The sequence below is a fragment of the Dermacentor andersoni genome, chromosome 4 (genome assembly GCF_023375885.2).
Source record: "Dermacentor andersoni chromosome 4, qqDerAnde1_hic_scaffold, whole genome shotgun sequence".
In the NCBI taxonomy this organism is placed as follows: domain Eukaryota; kingdom Metazoa; phylum Arthropoda; class Arachnida; order Ixodida; family Ixodidae; genus Dermacentor; species Dermacentor andersoni.
In genome coordinates, this window is record NC_092817.1 from 95535282 (window position 1) to 95559156 (window position 23875).

The 23875-nt window shown below is 48.1% G+C and overlaps 1 protein-coding gene across 1 annotated transcript in view; it reads right to left on the reverse strand.

The window, feature by feature from the left end:
* Positions 1-1001: 1001 nt before the first annotated feature.
* Dbx (homeobox protein Dbx) overlaps positions 1002-23875 on the reverse strand; it is a 95651-nt gene continuing 72777 nt past the window's right edge. Inside the window, exon 5 of the mRNA XM_050183511.2 lies at positions 1002-3357. Coding sequence (XP_050039468.1) covers positions 3049-3357 — 309 coding nt within the window. The 3' untranslated portion in view covers positions 1002-3048. The remainder of the gene's footprint in view (positions 3358-23875) is intronic.

The following is a 23875-nucleotide window of genomic DNA, read 5'->3' on the forward strand; positions in this document are numbered from 1 at the left end:
TTAACTTCGCAATGATGATGTGAGGCCACAGCACCAACCAATGGCCTTCTCCTCTGCTACAAAGTTTACTCGTAAGCGAAAAAATAAAGCGAGCGCAACCTTACAGCGGTGCTTTCGTGCTTGCAATACGTCAGTTCGCAGTTTCAAAATACCGGATGCCCTTAACGCTGTCTTGGGCTGAGAAGTTTTGAACTTCTACTTCATGACCATCTATAGGCATGAAACGGCATTAAGAATATTTTACAAGTACACCTGGCTGTTTGAAGTTGTCTAAAGCATTAACAATTGAACTAAGAGCCGTTTTATACTAAGTACAGAGTGGAACTATTGCGAAATTGTGCGAAGCAGCACTAAGTGTTCATACAATGCAGATGTACCACCGCACGACCACAAGTAATCACTAACTATTTTAGTCACGTGAAACACACGTCATGAGGACTCCGCTATGAAAAATGACGTATAATCCATAACATACGTGCCCAGCAATCTCCTGTGACATTATGGAATTATGCATATGGGTATTGTGTATTTCATTGGAAGAAGAGGTTTGGAGGTATGTAAGTTTTTATTCAGACGCCCATTTTATTCGAAATAAACTGATGATTTCTATGCTGAAGTACCACGTGACTGATGAGTAAACACTGTAATTGATGAGACGTGACAAGGGCATGTAGTGCAGAGCTTCATATAGCGGTAGTAACGTATTCAGCCTTCACTTCTTCCTCTGAACGCGAACTTTGTCGTTATCAGTGTCTCTAGCATCTCAATTCGCTAAATGGAAAAAAATTCTGGATCGAAAAAGTTCGTTACAGAAGGCAATGCGTTTCCTTCTTTGTTTGCTCTACTAAAATGCTTAGGAATATTGACGGATTTTTCAGATATACGTCACAGCGTATGCATAGTCTTTTTTGTCTTCCGACAAGGTTGTGTTGTCCTATCGTACACAGAGCAAAGTTCGCATGCAAACAGCACGGCAGCAATATGAAGAAATGACAATCATACAAACTTCACGGGTTTATTGTACAAGTCGTGCAGATGCAATCTCTCAACAAGAGAGGAACATGGCTTACAGAAGCACCTCACATTTGTCACTGGGATCACGTTTCTTTCTTGACCGTCCTTTATGTCAAAGAGTTTTTTCTGCGTCACATTCGCATGCTCTCTTCTTCGTCTTCGTTTTGAGCCTCTGGTTAACCGACCTCACCGCACAATGGCCGAAGCGACCAAGCAAACTCCGCGCACTCGTGGTTAAACATGCAGTAGTACTTCGAAACGATAGTGCAGTGGAGTGTGGGCATCCTTTTAGCAGTTTTGATCTGGCGAAGCTCGAGAGGAATTCCGAGTTTCTAAAAAATGAAAGGAAGAAATGGGGCTGTTCTTACCGGCTTCCCGACGCCGTTAACTCATAACGTCATTGCCACTAGAAAATGAAATGTTCGTCTGGATTATTGCGTTTGGAAGGATTTGCATGACTTTAATATTCCAGTTTTCTGAGGTTCTCTTCAAGTTCTGGGCTACACGAAAGAATCAAAAAGTGAAAAAAAAAAACCGAACTAATAAAAACACGTTGACTTCCATGCTTTCAGTGTGTTCAGATGAGGTAAACGAGCTTTCGTAAAATATGGACTAGGTAAAATCACTTCTTGCACTGTGATATTCGCTCTATATTTTCCAAATGCCTTGGTAACGTCTGGAAGCTTAGTTTAAAGGTGATATTCAGCATCTTAAGTGGTACGAGAAGTATAAGAAACCACATCACTCGTCAAAGGGCTGAAGACAGAGCCGGCAAGGATGGGGTGCTATTTTCACTACCGCCAAATTCCGGCATGTTGAACGGCCTCACGGATTGGATACTTCTGGCAACGTTGGATTCATGGTTGGGGGGGGGGGGAGGCATCGACACGCCACTGGAGGTCACCAAGTTTGGCATCGAGTGTCTGACGCCCGCCACCAGACGCAGTTCATCAACAGTTCGTTTGCTGTTGGCCACGCTTTCGTGCAGTAAAGCCAAAGCTAAACATAAGCTCTTTTGTATACATAAATACTGTTAAGCCCCCTCGATGTCAAAACATTTGATGAAGGCTATACTCTTTCTGACGCCCACACAGACGTTGTAGGCGCCAGGTACCCAGAGCACATTACTCGGGAGATCTTCAGAATTCTTCCACGGAAGAACGCGGTTGTGTGGCAAACCTTTAAGCCATTTCATGTAGATTGCAAGAATCATCTGCTGTGCGCCGAAGGCTAACTGCACCGAACATTACTGAACTAGCTAAGTCTTTACTCGCGTGACGGCCGGTGTGACTGTACACTGGACAAACTTTGCGCGCAAACTAATCACTCGTTCATAAAACCGAGCAAGAGTCATTTTACGCCCGTTATTTATCGGCTTTGTTTACAGTCTGGCGACACACTCATGGTTCAGGTTTAATTAAATCGCTGCTGATCATTTAGTTCAGGTAGATCTAGCAGCCTTCAAAGCAGCGCTCAAGTAGCGGTCTCTAGACCTGTTGAAGTTGCACCGATGTTAGCCACTGCATACGTGTATTGAGAATTCAGGCTGCCCAGCTAAGGTGCGCGGTAAGACCTAGAGGAATCGGCTCTTTCTAAGGAGTCCTTTCGGATACGGGGCTAGCGTCTCTGTCGGCACCGGTTCAGACGGTTCTTTCTACACCAAAGGGCATCTACATCGCATGGAGCGACGCTATGCCACTTTCGAGTCCGGTTTTGAGTCACACATCACAGAAGAACCCGCGTTTCTGATGAAAGGTCTCTTGACTTGCGACGGTACTCGAGTCGCCTTTTTCTCCCGTACGTGTTCAGTGTGCAACAAGGTTTTGTGGGAGGGCATCTCGACACCTTTCTCTCGACGGCGCTGGCTGTGCTTCAGAGCCAGGGAGGGTCTTGGCACCGTTCAATGTCACGAAGGAAGATTGCAAGGTAGTTCATAACAAGTCACTGTACACGGTTCATATTTCAGTTCGGTATGGGCGCCGGCATATCGGCGACAACGCAGGGGGACAACCGCTCGCGTCACGTGTCCCCCGCTCAGAGGACCTTGATCTCGACGTCTTCGTCGCTGTCCGCGTCCACGGAGCGCCGGTCGTCGTCTTCGTCCCGCGAGGCCCTCATGAGGTGTTCGGCGAGGCTAGCGGCGGCCGTCACCGGCTGGTGGGGGTGAGCGCCGTGACCGTTGGTGGAGCCTGCGGCCGCCGTCGAGGAGGACACGTCGCTCAGGTCCGGGTTCGGGTTGCTCTTCGTCGGCAGGGTCTGCTCTCTGGAGCCTCCGCTGGACAGCAGCTCACGCTCCTTGGAGTTGCGCCACTTCATGCGCCTGTTCTGGAACCAGATCTTCACCTGTGAGAGGGAATGAAGGAAAGAGATCGGTTAAACAAAGTGCGAAAGAGAAAAGAACATATTTAGCACAATGAGAACGCACTAGCGCTGATGTACAGCAGGGATAACGCGAGACGTTATCCCTGCTGGTACTGAACAACGCTGGTACTGATAGCGCCATCTCCAGCTCCAAACAGGGGTTCAAGAAATAAAACTAGACAAGAGAGACCTTGTCACGGTTTCAACTGCTTGTATTTTGATATAACCGTGCGCGTTTATGTCCCGGCTACGTTGAATTTCCCCAAGAAAAGAAAAAGAAAGGGTCTACAACGGGTCGACGCTAAATAAGACAAGGTCGACGTACATGGTGGTTCAAGTGATTCGACGAGAAAACGTTGTTATATTTCTCTATTACGTCCCTTTTTCATGTTCATTACTCACGCATTTCGTATCTTATTCGTACCGTATTTCACACGCAACTACGTCGACCTCGCCTTCTTGAGCATCGATACTTGGCTGAACCGTTACTTTTTTTTTTCTAGAAGTGGCTACAACATAGCCAGATTTCAGACACGCCACACCAGTTTAAAGTAGCAAACAAGACCTTGCCTTCAAAAGCATGCAAACTCGACGCATGTGGCGAAAGCGAGGCGCGTTCGTGAACATCCTGGATATCGCGCACGCGCGTGTAAGTTAGCGCATGCGCTGTAGGCGATGCTAGTAGTAAAATATCACGCACTTTACGAATGTTTACGGCTAATTATCCTCCTTTTTGATTATATCCTTAGTTCCTGACTATTGCTACGTGTTCTCGGCCTGGAGAGGTATCGTCTAATACAATTTTCATGTTCATAGGACATTTACAAGTCACCTAAGCGACCGTTTTTTTTTTTCTGGTAGAGGTTACAAGATAGCCAGATCTCAGATACGTCAAACCCGAGTGAAGTAAATGAAGAAGAAATTGCCTTAAAAATCATCGCGTCGTAAAACTAGCATATAGTAACGCTACTTTATCTAAATCTATTCAAATGTAATCATCTGGACTTGCGCTTTATATCCAGCAGAATAAAGCCGGCGCGGTTCGATACAGCCATAGCCGAATCGAGAGGGCAGTTTCTTTCAGTCTAGTGACTTTATTTGCCTTTCACTGTTGGAAAAAATGGTGGATTGCACAGAGCGATTGATTGTACAGAGCCATGGGTGGTACAAGGGTGAGTCACGAGTGGTTTCAGAGTGCCTGAAGGAGAAAGCTGTCACTCAGACAAAAAAATCTTTTAATTGATAATTTAATTATGCGATCATTTCAAGGCGAAAGAACTTGCTTTGCCCCGCTATTTTTCTGAAACACATTGTAGTTGAACCATATTGCCACTTCACTCGCCTGAAAAAAATAAAAATAAAGAGCGGTGCATTTTCACCCAAAGTGCGCAGTTAAGGCAACATTAGTGGCAATCAGGCTCGCTCGATTTCCCACTGTATTGATTACAGAGGATATTCTCACGCGTACGCTTTGATAATCAGCTTTGTAGAGGGACTGCTTTTGCTTCCCCCTCTTTTCTATCATTTCGCTCCCCCCCTGCCCCATCTCCCTATTCCTGCCGCCAGTGTTGTTCAACTTTCTATCAACTTTATGCTCGATAAACATCATTTCACGAAACGTACAGAACCTACCACAACTTCCGTATTGTTGGGCAATGCCGCTCCTCGTGCAATAGTACAGCGCCACCGCGAGAAACAAGGCACATAGGCACGCATGCCCTACCGCACTCATGTGTACGGAGCTCTATGAATCGCAATGTCAAAAACATGGCGTACTGCTGAGCCCTATGTCGCGGGTTTGGTTCTCGGTCGCGGTGGCCGAATTCCAATGGCGGCAGAAGGCAAAGAGGCTCGTGTGCAGTGCTTCCTGTGCCCGTTCAAGAACCCCCAGGTGGTCAAAATCGATACAGAACAATCCCCCCCCCCCCACCTATTCACTATGGCGACACTTATATCCCGCGAACTGCTTCCGGACGTTGAACATTATAACGACTGGAAAAACTGGTTACAGGATATCGGCCGAAAGGTCGGATGAGCGTGGGCTATAATGCAGGCACATGCGCCGCGCTCGTTGCGCATAGGCAGAAGTTAGGAACAGTGAACGAGTAAATATAGTCGAGGGAGAGAGCGAGAGAAGGCGAGGAGGAAGAGGAGGAGGAGGGCACGAGACACTCAAAGCCAGACCCCGCGGCTGCAGCCGTCGTCATCATCCCCCGGCGGCTGCCGCTGCGACGGCGTGTTCGCGGACCGCGCGAACTCGTTAATTAAGCGGACCTCCTTCCGAAATGAGCCTCCGCCGACGCCGTAATGCGCGCCTTTAGCGAATTAATATGTCGGAACGCAACGCGAGCTCACAGACGCGCGGTTCTGCCGCGTGGACCCTTTCCCCTGCTCGCGTCCCGTTTTTTTATACTTCTTCCCCTCCTTCCCGTTCCGTCGTCGATGTGGCCTCCGCTCCCTTTACCCTCGCGCCACGTGCGGGAAGAAACCGCCCAGGCGTGGCGCGGTTGCGCAGTCGCGTTTTGCCGGCAAAAGCGCACTCGCATGCGCGCGAGCGACGCCGTTCTGACGGCAATGTGGTGGCGACGGCAATTAGGCCGTCATCACGGCAACCCTATACCCTCCCCACTGGCCTCCTTCCTTCGTGATCTCAATTTTCCCCCTATTCCATCAACCCTTTCGAGTACACCAGCGGCTATACGCTGTGCGTTGTGCATTATGCCGCTATTTCCGGTTAGTTCTCGGACTCTCACCAAGGTTTCGTTCTTCGTTTCCACTCTGGTAGTTGGAAAGAGGTTAAAAAAAGTATTCCTGGAAAGTTCATCCCGTCTCTGAAAGTCGTTTCGCTGTGCTGCGAGCCGCAGTATTGTCTTAGAACTTCTGCAAAGAAAACTGTATATGTAGATGCGTGAATAAAGTTTGCCACTCACGCAACGATCTCAGTAGTGAACCGTAATTATTGAACAGCATTGAACCGTCTACGCGCACGTTATTATCGACATCGGCTGACCATGAAAAGTGGGTGATGGGAAAGAAAAAAAAAAGATCGAGCTAAATAGGTTTTTACGTTAGACTCGTTAGATTAACACCAAACTGTGTACAACAAGTTTTTTTGCTGATAAGTACTGAAATTATGGTGACTACCGAATGTACTCTATCTTTATGGACGTACTACAAAAATCTGAAAATTTGCGAATTAGGAAACAAACTTGAAGGATTAAATTCACAGCTGTGCAACTACGCAACTGAAGCACATCTCCAAACTTTGTGCACGTTCTCTGCTAGAGCGCTGAAAGTCTAATAATCACTTAAAGAACAACAAGGACCAGGTATAACATACTGGGGAGTCGGGATAGGTGGTAATGACATGCCGTTCGCAGTAATTGAGTTAGGTGAATGTGAATCACTGGAATTTGGAGATATTTTGTTGACACAGTACGATTCGGCGTAACCCCATAAACAGCCCTATTGAGAAAGTGCTTGCGTGTCCCGTGCTCTTTCCATTTATTTTCCTGCTGTTGCTCAAGAGAAGGGTTGGTCGTCGCGATACGGTATTATACGTGTACTGTCTTTATTTTTTATTTTTTAATACACTGCAGTACCGCAAACTGGTGCGTAGGACACACCTCTTTGCTAGGCATGAGAAGATGTCCTGACATCTGTATATATATGTCATCTGACATCTGTGTAGTTGCGTATGAGTAGATGTCCTGAATAAGTGCCTATGAGTAGATGATCAGGGGCAAGTCAGCGTCGATCTTTGGAGCGAGTGTCACGTTAGGGTTAGAAAAAGTCAACATTTAGACAAAGCGTGGCGGTTCTACGCGTTCTAGACTCGGTTGCGCAACGCCTACAAAGGGAAAAGTGTCCCAGAGCAAGCGGTGAAGCATGGACAACACTCAAAGCCCGTCACGAATTTCTGACGTTCTTCGGTAATTTCGCTAAGGCCATCTGTGCAGACGTTCATCAAGACAAGAGTTCAAAGCTTCTAGTTTATGAAAGTGTTATAATTTCTGTGACAACGTTTGCTGAAGAATGATGAATGCAATGGAGCTAAGAGCACCACAATCAAGTCGTGGCTTTAATACTGAATGCACATGCTACAATCGGAATGCTTAAAACAAGCCTTTGGAAGCAGCCAGTTTGCTTGTTTTCCGTCTTTCTCTTAATTTTTTCTTATATGAATAAGTGGTTTGTCGATGAAACATTTCTGTCGATACATCTATTTCTTCTCTGCAACGCAATACCTACGCATCACAAATGCAACGTATCCTTCGTTCTATAGCGCGTTGACTTTTTCGCATGCTTCCGCTGACACGCCGCGAAGCAGCCTCAAAAGGAACAGCGAAGAACGACCGCGTGCTTTCCAAGGGCCGAGATCCCAAAGCTCCTCATACCTAACCATGAATAATACATGCCGCACCTCGGAGATAAAGCCTAAACACAAAACTCGCTCGCGCTGCCGCCGCTGCCACATCTTCGAGAGCAACGCGCATTCGCTCCTTCGCGCGCGCACGCACACGCACGCACGCCAAATACGAGGTCCCGATTCTCTCGCCGCGACTGAGGGCGCCTTTTCCGAATTTCATATCGGAGTCAACTCGCCAAGGAGCTCAGCGCCGCGTTTAGACGCCCGGAAAAAAAGAAAAGGAAAAAGAAAAGAAAGCGTGACGGCATCGCAGGCACATCAGCGGCAGGCGCATTGCACATCGCGAAATAAACAAGACACACAAAAGGAGACTCTCTTTATGAAGCGGACTACGAAAACGGCGCGGCAAGAGTATAGTATGTGTGGTCGGTCCCGCTACCACTGGGGTCTTCTGCTTCGTAGCACGCTCTTGTTTTCGTTTATGCGCCACGTGCGTCGCCGCTGCTGCTTTTTCTCTCGCCCCTCGTATGCAGGCAGGAACGCCGGGCAGAAGGAAGCTGCATCTAGCAGACGAGGACGCGGGAAAGAGAGAGAGAGATAGAGAGAGCTAGTGGGCGCAGCGTTTTCGTTTGCCTGGCTAACCGCGTAGTTGTTTTCTTGCTTTTTGCCTCTTCCGGGCGCCAGGTTCAAGACGCGAGGCTGCTCTCGCTCGGTTGGGTGTTTCCTGCGGCAGGCAGGCAGCCGCCGGGCTCCCGCTTGAATGCGCCCTCGTAAGCGACGACAACGTCGACGACGACGGCTGGCCCGAAGTCGTTGATTCGTTCCTCTCTCGCTTTGTGGGTCCCTCGCGAGCGGCGCCGCCGACAGTCAGCCAGCGTGGCCGCGCGTGTGTATATGACGCACTCAATGGAAGAGGGGGGCACGTGGGGGTGGCCGGGCGCCGGTTAAGGGGGCGACCGCCGGTGAATTATTCATGCAGCCGAGGCAATTCTCGCGATGCCGCGGCCACGTCGAGCCGAGCCGAGCGAGAGGCGTTAGCGCAACCCGACGTACCGGGACGACTGCGCGACGCAGGCGACGCCGGTGACGCCAGCCTTTCTCGTCCCCTCATCCCCCCCCCCCCCCCTCGAGTTCGCGCGCCAGCTACCCGAGAACACGAGGGGCCACGCCGCTGTCGTCAGGTTATTGGCTCTTTCTCGCCGGAATCCTTCTCCTTCCCGACATACGCGCACTGTTTCTTTCTACCGCTGGGCGCCAAGTGGCCCCTTCTTGCTTGCCTGTCTTGCTGTCTTGCAGGCTTCCTCGGCCATCGGATGCGATAGAACGCGCCACGGTGCTTGGAAAGAATAGGCAACACCGTGAATCTAAGCCTCTGGGCCCGAGCGATACACAGGGGAATAGAACTGACTTCTCGTCTGTAAGAGCACTGATGGAATAATTCAAAGAGCTGGGCTACTCAAGAGCCCCGCAGTAAAGAGGAAGCTTCAATTCGGGGAAATCGGTTTTCTCGGCAACCACTGCACCGAATTTGATTAGGTTTGTTGCATTTAAAACAAGAAGAGTCAAAATGTAGTGACCGTTGATAGCAAATTTTCGATTTATGCCGTAAATGTTTTAGTAAGAATTGTTGGAAATCACAAATTTTCAGAAAGCGATACTATCAAATTTTGAACTCTGTAACTCCGCAATGAAAAACGATATCACGGCTCTGCAAGTTGGGTCTAATGGTACACCCACATTGGGCAAAATTGATGTATATTATGCATAGCTCTCCAATAGAGTAACAACAGGTGAATAGAAGGTTTGCAGAACCCTTTTAAACAATGCAACAAGTTGACGTAAGATATAACTTGATAGTTCAAATTTGTCCGTTTTCGATGCTCTAACGGATGCAGTGCACAGATCTGCGATATCTGTCCTTGGTACAAAGCTACGAATTTGTAAACTTTGTGCTTCAATTTTTTTGAAGCTGACTAATTTTTGAAAATTGCTTTTAAAAAATTAAGGCTCTAACTCAATATTTCGCTTCAATAGTGATTAGAACTTAACTTTTTCTCTCAAATGCAATAAATTCCACTAAAATCGGACCAGGGGTCATCTCAGAAAAGTGGTTCTGCATGTTACGTGCATTTGAATAGGTGGCATCTGAGTTGGGTCCGAGCTCAAGCTTCCTCTTAACATAGCTTTGAGGATGTAAAGAAATCAGGACCAAAATTGTCCGGTGCGCTGGTAAATAGAACCAGCTTGATGACGGGCAGCTCTGACTGCTCGGAGACATACCTTTACCGGGTGTTTCTACGAAGACATGTAGCAATATTCAATAACAGCCTTTTTAAATGAAAGGACGGTTCCTTCGGAAACATGGCGTTAGGTGTGGTGACCAAAGGGCGGCGGGTGATACAACGTAATTAGCCAGTAATTAACCAATAATTAGATTTTACACCCTTTAATGCAGCGGACTCATCGTAATTGCTCATTGTAACGGCCCCACCACTGAAATTGAAAGCTTATAAATTAATTATTTAATTTTCGCTGATTAGCGACAAATTCAATCGTATTAACCCTCCTTCCATGGTTGCCACAGCTCATGGCATGTCTCCGAAAGAGCCATCCGTTTATTTTAAAACGATTATTTTTAAAGAGAGAGAGAGAGAGAGAGAGAGAGAGAGAGAGAGTTATATGAGAAAGCCAGGGAGGTCAACCAGGCTGAGCACGGCACGCTACCCTGCACTGGGGAAGGGAGAAAGGGGAGTGAAAGAGGAGAAGGAAGAAAGGAGTTCAGAGTGCCCACTGTTACACACACAAGCGTTCATCGCAGAGCCACTCACAGGGGGTCATACGGGCTGGTGCATTTCAAGAAACCCACCAGCGCCTTTGCGGCCTTGCACATAGCATACGCGCGAGGCCACGGGCCTAAAACCTTCTTCTCTGCGAAAGGACGGTCGTCTTAAGTTCCGCCCCAAAGCTGTCCGGAGGGCACTCCTCCCGTCTTCGTACGTAGGGCAGTCACACAGGAGCTGTTTGGTCGTTTCTTCGACACCACATGTGCTACAACTGGGACTGTCCGCCATTCCAATCAGGAATGAGTAGGCGTTTGTGAAAGAAACTCCTATTCGCAGGCGGCACGATAGCGTTTCTTCCGGTCAGTTATATGCAATTAAATTAATTAAATTATCGGGTTTTACGTGCCAAAACCACTTTCTGATTATGAGGTCCGCAGTAGAGGAGGACTCCAGAAATTTCGACCACCTAGGGTTCTTTAACGTGCCCCTAAATCTAAGTACACGGGTGTTTTCGCATTTCGCCCCCATCGAAATGCGGCCGCTGTGGCTGGGATTCGATCCCACGACCTCGTGCTCAGCAGCCCAACACCATAGCCACTGAGCAACCACGGCGGGTAATCGGTTATATCCAGGCAAAAGTTGTAATGTCATATGCTGGTTCATGGCATATAGGTGCTAGTAGGTGAACTCCGGAGTGTTCCATTTCTTTAGAGTAACAATATGGGCAAGACCGCTGAGGTGCTGCGCTGCATCCGTTCTCGGTAATGGTATTGCGGTTTCACATTCATCCCATTCACATTCGTCATTTCACATTCATCATGTGCCTCACAGGCAGTTTTATCGGCGCTTTCATTGCCAGTAATGTTGCAGTGGCCAGATAGCTACTGAAATACATTGTTGTGGCCTCTGTCCACCGCTTGATGGTAGCGTAATCGTATCTCTGCTTCCAATTGTTCATGTGGGCAGTGGCGCAGAGCTGATAAGAGTGATTGCAGGGCTGCCTTTGAGTCACAGAATAGCCCAGTGATTTGGTGACTGTTGCTGCACATATAGCGCGATAATCGCGCATCTCTAGACTGTCAACAAAGTTTTCTGCACATAAATAATGCAACTGAAACCTAGGATTGAAAACCTACTGAAGTTATCTGCCGATTACCATAATCATATATGGTCACATGGTTATTTACGTGAACTTGCTCGCTTTCATACGTGATTCAACATGATCATATAGAATTATGCACACAGGGCGTATCAGGTATGCGGGTTTTTGGAATAGGAGGGAAAAGTAGGCATCTCTAAAAGAGGCATCAACTGGATTAACGGAGCTAAAGGAAAGGTCGGAGTGCCTAGAGTGATAAATTAGAGAAGAAATACGTTTGAGGTCCGCCCGCCGCGATAAATTTTCTATTAACTGGGCGTACAGTTAAGTACAATGTCACGTGGCCTTTACAATCACATTTTGGATTACTCCGTGCCGTTTACCGCATACAGTGACCGCTTAGTGACAGACGCCCGAACAAATGCCATTGTTTAGCGCATAACAAATTTTGGGCGTTCCAGGAAGCAGGCCTTCATCGGCTGCTCATGAAACACTCCTAACAGTGGACCTTAAGGAAAGTGCTGCATGCAAAATATCTCCGGAGTCCTAAACTAGAATTTCTTTCATACATCGCGCAAAACGTTTTCGGAACACTGCACCGTAACCCGCATTATTATTACCATCGAAACGCATTACGTACGCGAACATGCAGATGTGTGGAGCAGGAGATCGCGACGGCGCTCGCATTATTCCCCGTGAAATATGGAAATTAGGTCTGTTCGGAGGCGCTATATATATAGTACAAACGCAAACGGAGAATACCGCTACCTATAGCACATTTATCGGCGTCATAATCATAAAGCTAGGCTTTTGCATAACGGAAATGGTCCTTCCGATCTCAGCCACGTACACCAGAATGTGCCCTCGAGCGGAAACGCATTTGGCGCGGCAATATTGCCGAGATCACCGAGAAAATGCGCGCCGATATCGACTCTTGGCCTTTCGAGCGTTTCGCACGAAATGACGAGCATATTCCTTCACGCTTCCGCGGGCAAAGCGGTTGTCGGGCGCTCCAAGAATATTCAAGGTGGAGCAGAGTGTTCAAATATGAAGCGGAAATATTTCTAGCATTTAGCGACGACTGTAGCCGTGTTTTCATTTGGAAAGGCCTTAGTCCTGAATTAGACAAAGTAGGCTGCTGTCGATGATGGTGGTCATAGCCGTGCAAACTTATTTGGACGTTTGCAACAGCTGCGTGACTGCTTTTTGCTACAGACGTTCTTAACCCCAAGAACCATCACCGGAGAGGCTGGTGCATGATGTCGGCATCGCGTACTAAGTAGAATCACGTGACGGCGGCTAACTGCGTCCCTCACAGAGGGAGCAAGCTGGGAACAAACATTTGTCTCAAAACTGCGCTGTTGTTATGTTTTCCCTCATTTAGCGTCGTTAATTAGCACATTATTTGTTCTTCCATATAGGCGTCTATGGACGTGTGTTGCAATTCAGCCGGATGTATTCGTCTATATGAACGTGACCAATGGCAATTAACTATTCTGGTCTACAATGTCGGACGTCTCTCACTAAAGCCGGTTTAATCTTTCCCAAACAATGACACGATAAGGAACAGCGATTAGTATTGTGAGAGCAGGCAAATAATCGTGGCTTATACTATTTGAAATGTAAAGGCCCCTCTTTACTCGAAGTGTTACTATAACGAAGCCTTTCAGCGTACCCTTTCCGGACGGCACTGAATCTGTGGATGGCTATATTGAACCGCAAACTCACAATGCTAAATAACCGATACTTCCCGATAAAATATTTCCCCAAGTCTGGTGCTTTACGCCACCCCCTCAGGCCGATGTCCTGTGAGTTATAAACTTTCCATGGGAGTTCTTGCACGGGTTCAGCTTGACCTGAAGGTTATTATCGTGTTCTTTATGTATTTTTATTTTTTTGCTTCTTGATTTGTTTCATGATCCTCACCACTGACACGTACCCCTGCATAAGCCAATGAGCCATTCTTGTTATTAAGGTTCATTGTATCTTTCAGTTGGTGCAACCAGCATCTGTATATGAAGTATTTTGCACTGCATGTTAAGACAGGCCAATTGCTTCAATTGTTTCTATTACCGCTTGAGTCTGTCCAAAATTATCTACATGCCACGAACCCTGCTGCTCCAACCCATTAGGAGACGTCGGCATAACAAGGTAGAAATTTGGCTCAACGTCACATATTCGTTTTGCTCTGCATAGGTAAGGAGTACGAATATGTTACTCCTCAGAAAAGCCCAGATGGATTTAACCTCCTATCGCGTAAACCTTTACCGCTTGCATGCGCGGCTGGGTGGCAAAGAAACGCTTTCTTCTACCTATACTTATTTAAAGCATACATTTCTGACAACAGTGACGCAACGACATGTACAAACAATAAATATGTGGCAAAGGGTATTATTACTACAATCAATACAAATGTTACATGTGTCATTGTAGAAACTAAATTAAAGGGACCCTGAAACGCTTTTGACGATTTGCTACAAACGTACTGAGTCGTTAGAGTAGGTCCTTCTGATCATTAATTGACACATCTAAGTGCTCCGCGTAAAGCGTGTAATTTATTATAAGGTTTTAAAAATGCACATCGCTGCCGATCGCAGCGCACTGCTCGGCGGAATTTTAAGCCGCCCCTACCCATATGACCGAAATCACCCATATGACGTCAGTGGGGCGAGCTATCCGATTGGCTGATCAGGGCGCGTGATCGATAATTTTTCCAACTTTATGGTAACCAAATGATCTTCGTAATAGTTGGAATGTTAGTTAATTTGTTTTTATAAAGAGAAAGTAACAAAGAGAATGCACAAGAACAATTTTTCAGTACACCCAAGCACTTCCGTCAAACAGCAATGGTCGTCTGCTTGTATACAACGTACCCCGTTTTGAAGAGAGCTACGCGGTCAGAGTCGGTCTCAGTCTTTTCGCGAGCACTATGATTCGACTTTGTTGCCTTGTGGACTGCAAAAGTAGCGACTGGCAATATGTCAAGCTGTGACATCACGTCCCTCTGCAAGGCAGCGTACGACCGAGCTGGCTGCTGCGCATCGGACTGCTGCTATCCGATCGGCGCCAGGATTTGCGCGTTTGTGGCCGTCACTTTACACCGGAAGATTACTAACGCAATAGCGTTTCGCGAGTCCGGTATTAGGGCAAACGCAAGCGCAAGGGGACAGGGTCTGGCCGCTTGACTGTGCCGTAACGGGATGAGCCATGGCATGAGCAGAAGCGCAAATGTGAATGGTCTGCACGGTGCAGCCACCTGGTGGCACAGAGCTCAACCATACACAGTAGCAGCAACGAAGTGTATTCTTCTTTGCTGCTGGTGTGTATTTTTCGCAGGAGTGTAATCATCAACACGTTGTTTTTATAAATGTTTAAAATGTTTTACACTTGGTTAGAGCAATATTAGCGCTTTGTTTGGCTGGTTAAGCGCTGCGCCAACAACTGTCTGGACCGTGCAGACCGATCAGGCCGCTCACGTACGTCTACGCTAAAGTTCCTTCATCAGGTTGAGTTTATGCCTCCAGTCATTTGCCGAAATGATCAGCTTGCCTGTGGTTACCGAAATACCGGACACGTTCGGCGCTACGACAGATTGCTCGCAACGCACGCTGCTTCGATAGCTCCGCTTGGGGTCGACGGCCAAGCGGCAAGCGGAGAGGTCTCGCGCGGGCGGGGGCGGGCTCCAAAACAACCGGAAGTGGACGATGTGACGTGGCATCGTGACGCCGAACCAGTGAAGGCGGAGCTTAGTCCCGCTCGCTCGGCGAACGAGTTGAGGAGGAAAAGCATGGCTAGGGAGGAGGGTAACTTCTAATCGCTTGTAGCTCCATTAATATGTAACGCTTCACTTAAATTGTTGTGCGAATGTCCTACTTAAGCTGTACCCTACGCGTCTACAAAATTTGTCCGAACCGTTTCAGGGGCCCTTTAAGTGATATATGTACACATAGGGTTCGTAAATCACACAGATACGATGAAAAAAATAGATATTGTACGCCGATGTATTATGGGTAACTATATGTTTACTTTACGACAGAGTTACAGTATGTCCATTATCTCAGAACTTTTGTCATTTCTGTCATATGGACGATGAGAAAGCTGAACCCCAAATACCACGTTTTATTGCTGTAATAGCTGAGAACCGTCTGCAGGCGATATTTGAGCAAAACGCTTGAGCGAAAAATTCGGACGCAGACGCAGGGAATAGAACAGGACGAACGCTGGTACGAGGGATGATAAGGCACGAGTTCTCGCACATAAGTTAATAAACTAACTAACACTATTGTGAACCTTAGTTACTTGGCACTATACGTCCATGTCATCCGTGAAGGAATGCGTCAAAGCAGGGCCGCTATTGAAATCGCTCTCGATACCAAGGCACTAAATCTGTAAACTTCATAATTAACCTCTTCACAAGGCACGTAAATTCTCGGAAACTGAACCTCGCAAGAAAAGAAAAGAAGTACAAAAGCCCGCGCGTCTCCTTTCCGCGCGAAGCGCCCCAAATAGGGGCGATGAAAGAAGGAGGCCCGCAATAATCGTCTCAAGGGCCGGATTTCACCTCGAAGCAGCTGACGCCCCGCTTTCGCCATGCGAAGCTTAACCAAGCGCGTTGTAATGAGTTCGGGAAGCGATCGAGAGAATGCGAGAGTCGCGGCGATGATGAAGGCTTTTCTTCCACGGCCGGATCGCGTCGCGGACTGACGCGGAGGGAACGCTCGAGCACGCTCGATCGCTCCCTTCGAAGAGAAATTCGGGCACTCTTCATCCTTCGGTTATATGTACACACGGCGAGCTATTATATATATATACTTGTTACGCAAGGCATATCAACGCGACGCAAGCTGTTGATGGCGGCAGTACCGCATATACAGAGCGCCGCAAAACACCATATAACGGGAAACGTCGATGGCGTCTCGCGTCAGGAAGCTCGTGTCGCGGCTCGCTGTACACACAGTATGCAGATAGGAAGAGACGCCGATATAAGCGTTTAATTCATGGCTCCCGCGGACGCGAACTGCTCAGCAGAGCGTACGTGAGGTTCGGGCGACGCAGCTATAGTATGAGCGCGTCGAAAGGTTGCAGCTGCTGCGGCAGTGAACGGTTGGTTAGGTTTGGGCAACGCACGATGATTGCCTCGCGGGTGCGTATCGCCCGAGACACTGTTATCTGTGATCGCTGGGTGGACGAAAGACTCTTCACTGTGCGCAATGAAGCGTCCTCCCCCCCCCCCCCCCCCCTTTCAGTTTTTATTTCGGCTACCTCGAGCCATTTTGTTGGTTTGACGCCGGCGCGCACGCGCGAGAAAAAAAGAAATGTCTTGCAGTGACTTGCGGCGGTATACTTGGTTAGTGTGGTGAGAGCGATCAGTTTTCATTGTAGCGTGTCGTACCGAAATAGCCCTCGTGACGTCGAGTCGCTTTTTAATCGTACGTGTTTCACCGACGTTCATATAGAAGCCATATTTATCCATAGCGGAGATTGCATTTATCCTTTCCAGAGATGTTTTCTATATGTCGTTGCGATTTGGCGAAACAAAATCTAGCGTTTTCGTACTGGCAGTAAAACTCCGGACATATATATCTATACATAAACAATAAATATTACTTATTGCACACAATGAATAAAATAAATAAATTACGAAGATGAAGTAACCGAGTGTTAAGGCAGTTGTCGTACAACTTCTGTAATATAATTATGTTTAGGCGATGCGCATTCTGCACTGCATGTCGACAGAACTGTGCAGTGTCAGGTTCCCAGTGCAATCGCCGTAGCCACAAATTGTATAGAACTTGTTGTACGTACTGTAACGTTCATGAGAGCCATCATCTTCATATATATATATATATATATATATATATATATATATATATATATATATATATATATATATATATATATATATATATATAGACACACAGGATGCCTGCATTGCGACGCCCCCCTGCCCCCCCCAAACAAGGTCTTTTAGACTCCACTTTCTGAGAAACTCGCAATACGTTCGTATTCTGTGAAGCCATTTGGATATTTTAACGATTGGGCACTGAGGAAAGCAGAGCACGTCCCGCTTATAACACAGTGGACATAATTTCAATAAGTAGCGTATATGTGCTTCGGAACACAAGGTCACGTGTATCTGTAGTTTAGCGGCTATGACGTCCTGCTGCTTAGTACGTGATAGCGGGTACGTTTTCGAACTGTGGTTGCCGCATTCCGAGATGGGCGGAATGCAACAGCTCCTCGGCATGAAGTCCGGAAGGTGCAGGAAGCGAGGCGATTGCTGTTTAGAGCACAAGTAAAGTCAAGGTTATTCAAAATGCATCGTGGCGTAAGCTGTGCATGACAGCAACATCTTACAGCAAGAGTTCCCAGAGTTTCAGTTTCAGGTATGAACCGAAATCGGTTGGAATTTGTTCACCTGTAGCAAACACAACAATCTGCTGTAAAATTTTATAGATGAAGGTGTAGAGAGAGAGGGAAACATAGATAGACATGGCTGACCACTTCGCGTGGACAGATGCTGATGCGCCATGGAACGTTCCTCCTGACTTCTCATGGTAAACGATGAACCGCGCTGCTCCTGCACAAGCCAGCAACTCGAACTATATAATACTCCAGCGACGTGATCCGCGTGATACGAGGAAGCGAAGTACAAAGCAGAGCGTTCCTCTAGGAATTCAACAACTGACTATTAGTAGCTTCCCCACAGAATAAACTACGATACGTTAATTGATTCTGTTTGCGCACGAGGTAGGACGGCCTCTTGCGACGAACTTTATTCACTCCCGCGGGAGCCGTTTCGGTGACGGCGCATTTAGCGAAACCATTTCGCGCTAATTAGAGGGCCGCGCGGCGCACAGTTTGTCACTCAACAGGATTTCAGCTCTTGCGACAGCCTGCAGCGGAGGCGCGCGAAATTTTCGCCTGCCAGCAAAGTGGCCGCTAACGCGTGCCAGAAGCAAACGCCTCGACGTCAAAATCGCGCCACCGAGGGCACTTAATCATCATTACACATCGGTGATAAATATGAAATGATCGCCATTAGGGGCTGATACTTTCCGAGATGCTGAAGAGAGAAATAAAGATAATAAAGGGGCCGTAATCGAGCTCACAGCTGAGGTAACATTAGTGTGTCTCATTTCGCGGGATCCCTTCCATTCTTTCTTTCTTTATTGCTTTCGCGGGTTCATATCGCTGTAATGATGACGACTTGTTCGGGCCGGCCGCGCTATAAATGCCAGTTTGCGTGCATGCTGCAACAGCGCGCTTGAGGGTGCATGCGTGCGAAAGGTCGAAGCGTGCTCCCAACCGTGTTGCGTCACCCTGTATACGCGCCGTCAGTGTGCTTCGGGGGTATCCTTTATCGCGCCTTCCAATCTCCCAGCAAGGTATCTCGAAACCTCCTTTTGGAAACCTGTTGGGCCCCATTTAGGTCGAGGCACTCAGCCACAATTGCAGTGCCTGGGTCCACTGTTCATCTAACAGTTAAAAATCTGCTGAGATAACGTTAATAAAGGATGATAGAAGAAGACAGCGTCAAGTCAGCTGACACTTACTCGGTTTACAAGTGTGGCTACACACATTACCGCTACGAAAAAAAATTGCTCTCAGCCGCAGTTTCTTAATTGTGGCAGCCCGAGGGTAGCAGCGAAGTTATTACACGTGTTTCTTGCATAGAAATGATTATATCTTCACTAGGCATGCCTGAGAAACGACAAACCTCTGAAAAACAGAATCGACATCCTCTCTATTTCGAGCTCCACAGAAGGAGTGGACAGCGATGACTTTAAGAAACAAGCGCGTGTTGTAGAGCGATAACCTCTGCAAAAATTTATATCACACTCAGCGCATAAGCAATGACCACTGTGCGCTCAGAATTCGGAAGGCACAACCATAAGAAATAAAAATAACATGCGCACTTTCTTCATAGGCTGCTATAGGTGTGATTCGAAGGTTCCCGGAATCCCGCTGCCTTGCCTCAAATAAGAGTGGTATACGCTGCTCCGCTGCTAGAGGGTGCCGCTAGTAAAGGCAGGTATAAAACGTAGAATGAAAAGACATTATTTTTTTAGGAAAGTGAGTTTATTCATGAAAACTGTCATAGAAAACGGTGCTCAAGAATATCGAGACCTTGCCCCAATAAGCACTCATTGGGCGCCGCAGTTGTAAGCCAAGAACGTAGTTAAGGACTCTAGGTTTTGAGGCCTGTTAGAGATCCCATAAATATGCATTTTGCTCGCAGTAAAGAAACGAAGCTCGAGATTTACATGTTTAGAAGAGTGTTGCCGGCGGTGCTTTGTCAGTTCTAATTACGAGGATGGCTATAACAGTCAAACGAGCTCGCGGTACGGGAACGCCTGGCACCGAGATGATGTTACTCACAACGTAAAACACACAACAAATGGGCGATCTGAATAATTAAAAGAAAAACTGGGAAGAAAAGAAGAAATCCCGATGCTTCCGGTGATCAGGGGTCTTCGGGACAGGATGTTCCGGTCAAGGTTGCCTCAGTGAAAAAGAGATAACATCCAGAATATCACAAACGAAACGTACACGGCGACATTATCCTCAGGGCACGTACGTGCTTCTTCGCGCGCAGAATACTAGACACTGGGCAAACAAAATTTTCTCAACTTGTTTTGCGCACAGTAAAAAAAATAATAAAAAAAAGGACCGACGCGATTACCCCTTAATACAGCGCACGAGATTTCGAGGGTAGTGCAGCGATGGTCAGGCGAGATGGTGCGCCTTGCTCAATAGGGAACGTCGCAAGTGTAATCGGTTGGGGCAACGTGACGCAAGAAAATTAGGCTGCATACGTGCAGAGTACGGTCGAGATTTTATGGCCTCCTCAGGAAGGCGTTACTCACCTTCGGGTTTAACGTTTCAAGCTATACTCAGCGGCGTATATATAGCTTTATATACGAGGCGCACGTGACGCCCGAGGATAGCGAAATAAGTTATAAGCGCCGGGGAAATGTGTATCTATCAGCTGAAACAGCCAGAAACGAGCTACAGCGGCGACGAAACAAGCCGTACCCATAGTCGCTGCTGACGTATGGAGCGCGTGAGTGTGCGTGTGTGTGAGAGCGCACGGCGAAAAAATGGAGAGGTGATGAGGCGTTCCCGAGCGTGTAAGATTTCAACCGACGAGAGAAATATATGGCAGTGGGCGTGGACCGGCGGCGTTGCGAACGAGAGAAGAGCAGTCAGGGCGGAGAGGAAAGAAGGCCTTCGCGCCAGGCCTGGCCGACCGGCTGGCGTTTCGTGTATATACATCTACACGGCGGCGGGTAATTAAAAGCGCGCAACGTTTAAGGCATGTCGGTGATCAGCGGCTCTTGGTGGTGGAGCGGAAAGGAAAAAAGACGAAAAAGAAAAGAGAAATATAGACACCTGCATAGATATACTATATAGTATATCGCCTATATAGACACGCCAGTTCGTTACAACGTGCGCCTTTCCCGCTGCACACACTCCGGCGCGCGGTTTTGAAAGTACCCCGAGCGCTCGTCTTTATTACCGTTCAACTGAGCTTTCGGTGCACGGGGTGTTCGTAGTGAGCAGAAACTTGCATGCATGGTGATCCGGGGAGCGCGCAGGTATGCGGAGGCTCTATAAATAACGACGAGGGCGGATTGGATAAGAAGGGAACGTGTGGAGAACCTGGAGCTCCCGCGTGCGCGCGCGGGAGCACCTCTTTGCACGTAGAAGTAGCTCGCGGGCGGTGCAAATCAGTGCGACTTTATTTACGACTTCGGCGAGGAGTATAACAGATAACCGAGAGTCGAATGGTAATGGGCGTCGCTTTCCGAGCGAGGAGAAGGGTTGGGTAAACAGGGAATGAGGAGATGCCACGGGCGGCGAAATTTTCCGGGCTCCAGGTTAACGCATTAATGCTTATTGGCGCGGACTAAATCACGACGAAGCCCTTTCTCGTTTCGTTCCGACGCGGGCCGCTGATGGCTCTATCGGAGCGTGCTATGGTTTGCATGCATTATGCGCCGCGCGGGCAGCGCGCCGCTTGTTTTCGTTGTTGTTGCCGCCAAGTCCCGAGAGCGAGCCAGCTAACGGGCGTGTTTCGACGCAGCGAGCGGATAGCGTATGCGCAGTCCCTATAGCCACCAATAAAAGACCACGCACGCACGAACACGCATCGATCGATGGTCGGACGCCGTCGACGCGTGCGCGAGTGTCTGTGCGTGCGGGCGCACGCAAGTGGAGGTTTATCATAATGTTAAACGGTGGCAACGAGCCATAGACTCGTGTAATCGTACGCGGCCCCTAAGTGCCGCGCTAGCGCGATAGCGCTTCGAAACGGTGCTGGCACGGGAGCGCGCGATCGCCTCTGGCCTGCAGTGGGAGTTGTTTTGTTTTCCGGCTTCAGCCTGTCAGCGCCGGAGTGTGTCGGTCCTTGATGCACCCGGCCTCTAGGTGGGAGCCACGGCGTTGGCCAAAAAGGTTCATCGCTTGGTGGGTTTTACGACGTGTGCTTACAGAGTTTAGGCAGAGATGCTGCGCAATGAAGCCTCTGAAGTCGAAGGTGACCCGCCGATATGGACGACGGACGGACGCTTATGAACAGATGGTACTCTATGCCGGTGACGTGCAGTAGGTCTAGTACTTGTGTAGCACTCACGTGTAGCATGCTTCCGTATTGGCAGTCAAAAGGTGCAACATCGCGCACCGAGCTCGCCAACGCGGGAATAGATGTATATGTTGCCAAAAATCTAAAGTTTGGGTTTTGAGAGTTATCGCAACGAAAAATTCTGTTTAGAGAGGCCGTTTGCGAACTTGTGAACATTATAATCATTGATCCGCCCTCTCTCTGCAGCGTTACATGTCAGTACTTTTAGGTGAGACAACAACAAGAGTTTCAAATATATGCGAGAATTAAGAGATGAAAGAAACAAACCAGCAAGTAAACAAACAAGAGAACGGCAACAAACTTGTGCCTCGTCATAAGGGCACACACACGCCCACACCAGCGGGCTTCCCCCCCAGAACGCATCCTACTGCAGAGAAGACAGCTGTGACGAATGTTTCTTGATGAATTTACGCAGGACGTGCAAGTATGAACTACTTTTTCAAAGCATGGCATTTCGCAAGTAAAATATATGCATGATTACAAAAAGTACAAGCGTTTTGTATTATTCAGCCAAATGTCACAAATACAGCACGCATCGTTATGTGTGAATCCTATGTTGGCACTACTGCCTGCCACGGCTGCATAGGCTTTAAAGGAAGTGCTCATTTCAAGAAGTTCCTGTACATATTAGTAGAGAGAACCACGAGGAAACGCGGCACACACAACGAGGGGCGAAGGACCAAAGTTATAGGCGAATGTCTTCGCCCCGTGAATCTTCGAAGCTTCGGCCCGCCTTGTGCTATCGAGAGCCGTGCGGAGGCGTGTGTATTCGGCAAGTGCGTGCGCACGCTTGCCGGTGCTCGGAGCTGCTACCAAGCTCACTGCGTGCGACGCTACATAGTCGGAGCGGGGAGAGGCAATTAAGCGAAACGCGAGAACTAATAAATAGTCCTCCCGGAACACCGCGCCGCCGCAGCCGCCGATCTCTCAACGGCATCAGTGACGCCCCGTAATAAAGACGATAATGGCGATTCGCAGGATTCATCCCTGGTTCGCCGTTTGCCTTCTTTTCTTTCTGTCTTTCTTTCGTTTGCACTTAACCGTTCTCTTGTAACCTTTACGGCCCTCGCCCGCACACACTGCATCCCTCGTGCTTACCCTCCTGCTCCAAAAACTTTGTGAGCCATGCATGCAGAACTTCACTGCCCTTTTCGGTCAGTTGCACCGTATGCGAACTGGATATACGTGAAAGCGAAGTGGGAGAAAATCACCCCGTGTGGTGTGCACGCAAGAGCTTCTGCAGGCACGCAAGCACGTGACCGAGGTGAGAAATAAAGCGCGCAGAAAGAACGAACGGAGGGGGGAAGGACTGTTGCAAAGGCGGTCGGCTTAGAATGCTCCTCAAACAAATACTAAGCTAAGTTAGGTATCAGGAGCGTGAGGGGAAAATGCCAAGTAGCATGAAAAGCAAAAGTAGAAAAGAACACGCAAAAATAACGAACTACGGTATAATAAGCGTGAACAAGAGCAGCCTGCTGAAGGAAGAAAGGAATAGTCTGTAAAGACCGCTGAGAACGGGGAGGGGGGGGGGGGGTTGAAAGAGTGATGGCAAGGTTGTCTTTCGACTCCTTAAAAACCACGCCCCGACTTTGTTTCCAGTT